This window comes from Salpingoeca rosetta, assembly GCF_000188695.1.
Source record: "Salpingoeca rosetta unplaced genomic scaffold supercont1.10, whole genome shotgun sequence".
In the NCBI taxonomy this organism is placed as follows: Eukaryota; class Choanoflagellata; order Craspedida; family Salpingoecidae; genus Salpingoeca; species Salpingoeca rosetta.
This window is the reverse complement of record NW_004754924.1, coordinates 120,571-123,070: the sequence shown is the minus strand read 5'-3', so window position 1 is coordinate 123,070 and position 2,500 is coordinate 120,571. Positions and strand designations below refer to the sequence as shown.

Genomic DNA, 2,500 nt, shown 5'->3' with positions numbered 1-2,500 from the left:
GTGTGTGTGTGTGTGTGTGTGTGTGTGTGTGTGTGTGTCTGTGTGTGTGTGTGTGTGTGTGTGCATGTGTGTGTGTGTGTGCATGTGTGTGTGTGTGTGCATGTGTGTAGGTGTATGTGGACAGAGAGAGAGAGAAGAGGGAAGATGAGCCGGGTACACGACACGATACAATCTCTCGCTACCTTCGCCACCACCATCGTCACTAATTACCATCACCACCATCATCACCACCATCACTGTACCTGAAGGATGAGCAGGCGCTGTTCGTTCGAGAGATGAATGCGTTTCGGGGGCGTGGGCTGCACGTCGACACTCGCGCCACCGTTGCCACCATTTCCATCATCGGCTTCATCGTCGTCAGAGTAGTTGTCGCTGCTGTCGCTGTTGTTGCGTGTGTCCTCTTTGCTTCGCCCGCGCGGCACGGGCGGTTTGGCTTTTGCTGCACCCGATCTGCACGCACACACACACACACATCACCAAACACATACATGACGCTGAGTATCAAAGAACATGATGTGGATGAACACAAGCTACATCGCAGGCATGCAACCAAGTGTGCGTGTGTTGCATGCAGGCATAGGAGGCGTGCTTCCCTCCACCAACACGACTGACTTGAAGGTGGCTGCATCGAGCGGGCGGGCAGACATGATTGTGATCTCAGGACGCGAGCCGCCAGGGGACTGCGCAGTGGCAGTGATGGTCGTGGTGATGGTCGTGGCAGTGATGGTGGTTATCGTGGGTGAGCACGACAGTCTCAGCACAGCATCACCGCGTGGGCAGTGACATGACACAAAGCATCGCAAAGAACACACGCAACGCACACAGATGCACACGCACACACACACACACACACACACACACACACACACACACACACACACACAACGCACCTTGGCAGACGAAGGGCCAGCCCCCATCTTCTTAAAGTCGCCCGAAATTGGCTTTGCGCCCACAATGGTGATCTCAGGTCGGGTGCCACCGCCCTTGCCACGTCGCATTGATGATGATGATGACGAGGATGCTGGTGCTGGTGCTGGTGCTGGTGTTGGTGGTGATGATGATGATGATGATGGCTTGGGCGGCGCTGTCTTGTGTGACATCGAACGCAGAGAGGCAGCGGTGGTGCCGCTGCGAACAGTCTTCCCTGTCCCGGCTGCTGCTGCTGCTGGTGCTGCTGCTGATAATGATGATGATGATGATGATGATGACGATGCTGGTGCTGGTGGCGACTTGGTGGTGGTGGTCTGTTTGCCTTTTCCTTTCGACGACGCCAGCGCCGACGTGGCTGCACGTGCACGCGCCCCTATTGTGTATGTGTGTGTGCGTGTTTATGTGTGGATGTGTGTGTTTATGTGTGAACGCGTGTGCGTGTGTGTGTGTGCGTATGCGCGTGTGCGCGTGTGTGCGTGTGCGCGTGGGTGTGTGAACAAGGGAAGATGAGTGCTGTGCGAGCACGCCAATGCATTGGTGCCAAGTCAGGCAATGCAAGTGAACATAAGCACTGCCACACGTTTCAGGCCATCGTACCCGCTGGTGGTGGCGGCGGCCGTGTCGGGAGATTTGCCGGTGGCGCAGGGCGGGCAGGTGCAGCGCGCGGCCTTGAACGCAGCGAGCGGTGATGGTGATCATGGCAATATGGTGTGGGATGAGGTGAGAACGGTGTATTGTGAACAAGCAAACGGGCACGTCAGAGGATATAGGGCGACACGCAGCAAACGTGTGAAAGCAATTGGTTACACACACACACATGCACACACACATGCGCACACACACATACATGCACACATGCGCACACACACACACATGCCACACGCACACACAAAACACAACACACCACACACAGCAAATACATAAACACGCACACGCAGGCACCACCCATCTGTAACAATCACCGATGGCCACGCTGTACCCACTTTGCTGCCTTGTCGCCGCTTGATGTCTTGTGAGCTGCGCCCTCGGTGGCAGTCTTCTTGCTTGTCGTGCCGGCTGCTGTGCTGCTGTCGCCCACATCACCTGCGTCCTCCTTCTTCTTTGTTTCCTGCGGTGCCTTCGTGCTGCCGGCCCTCCCTTCGAGGGCGGTGGCAGCCGTTGCGTCCGCTGTTTCTTGTGGCGCTGCCTTCTCCCCCTCTTCGCCAGTGGCACCAGCATCGTCGCATTTGTCGGTGCCCTTACCCGTTCCCTTGCCCTTGCTGCTGCTGCCATCGTCACCCTCACCAACGGCACCACCATCACCACCGTTGATGTCATTGCCGCTGCTGGCGTCCTTGGAGATCGCTGCTGGCTTGAAGCGTTGTCGCCGCCGTGTTGGTTTGCTGATCGGATTCACGCCGCTGTTCGTGACAGTACCACTGCTCTCTTCCCCATTGCCCTCTTGGTCTTCCTCCTTGCCCCCGGCACCCTGCTGCTGCTGCGCTGCTGTTGCTGTTGCTTCTTCTGGACCTGTACCTTGATCGTGGTGTGCTTCACGGGAGTCTTGTGCTGCTGACTCCTCTTCCGCCCG

At 57.2% G+C, this 2,500-nt stretch overlaps 1 protein-coding gene across 1 annotated transcript in view; it reads right to left on the bottom strand.

Annotated features, from left to right (window-relative positions):
• Window positions 1-233: 233 nt before the first annotated feature.
• The window catches only part of PTSG_12158 (uncharacterized protein), a gene marked incomplete at its 3' end in the record, with an annotated part of 3,241 nt that continues 974 nt past the window's right edge, over window positions 234-2,500 (bottom strand). The window contains exons 3-7 of the mRNA XM_004994356.1: window positions 1,914-2,500; window positions 1,528-1,598; window positions 891-1,303; window positions 613-680; window positions 234-450 (exon numbers count right to left, since the gene is read on the bottom strand). The exon at window positions 1,914-2,500 is cut by the window's right edge and continues 213 nt beyond it. Coding sequence (XP_004994413.1) covers window positions 234-450; window positions 613-680; window positions 891-1,303; window positions 1,528-1,598; window positions 1,914-2,500 — 1,356 coding nt within the window. The remainder of the gene's footprint in view (window positions 451-612; window positions 681-890; window positions 1,304-1,527; window positions 1,599-1,913) is intronic.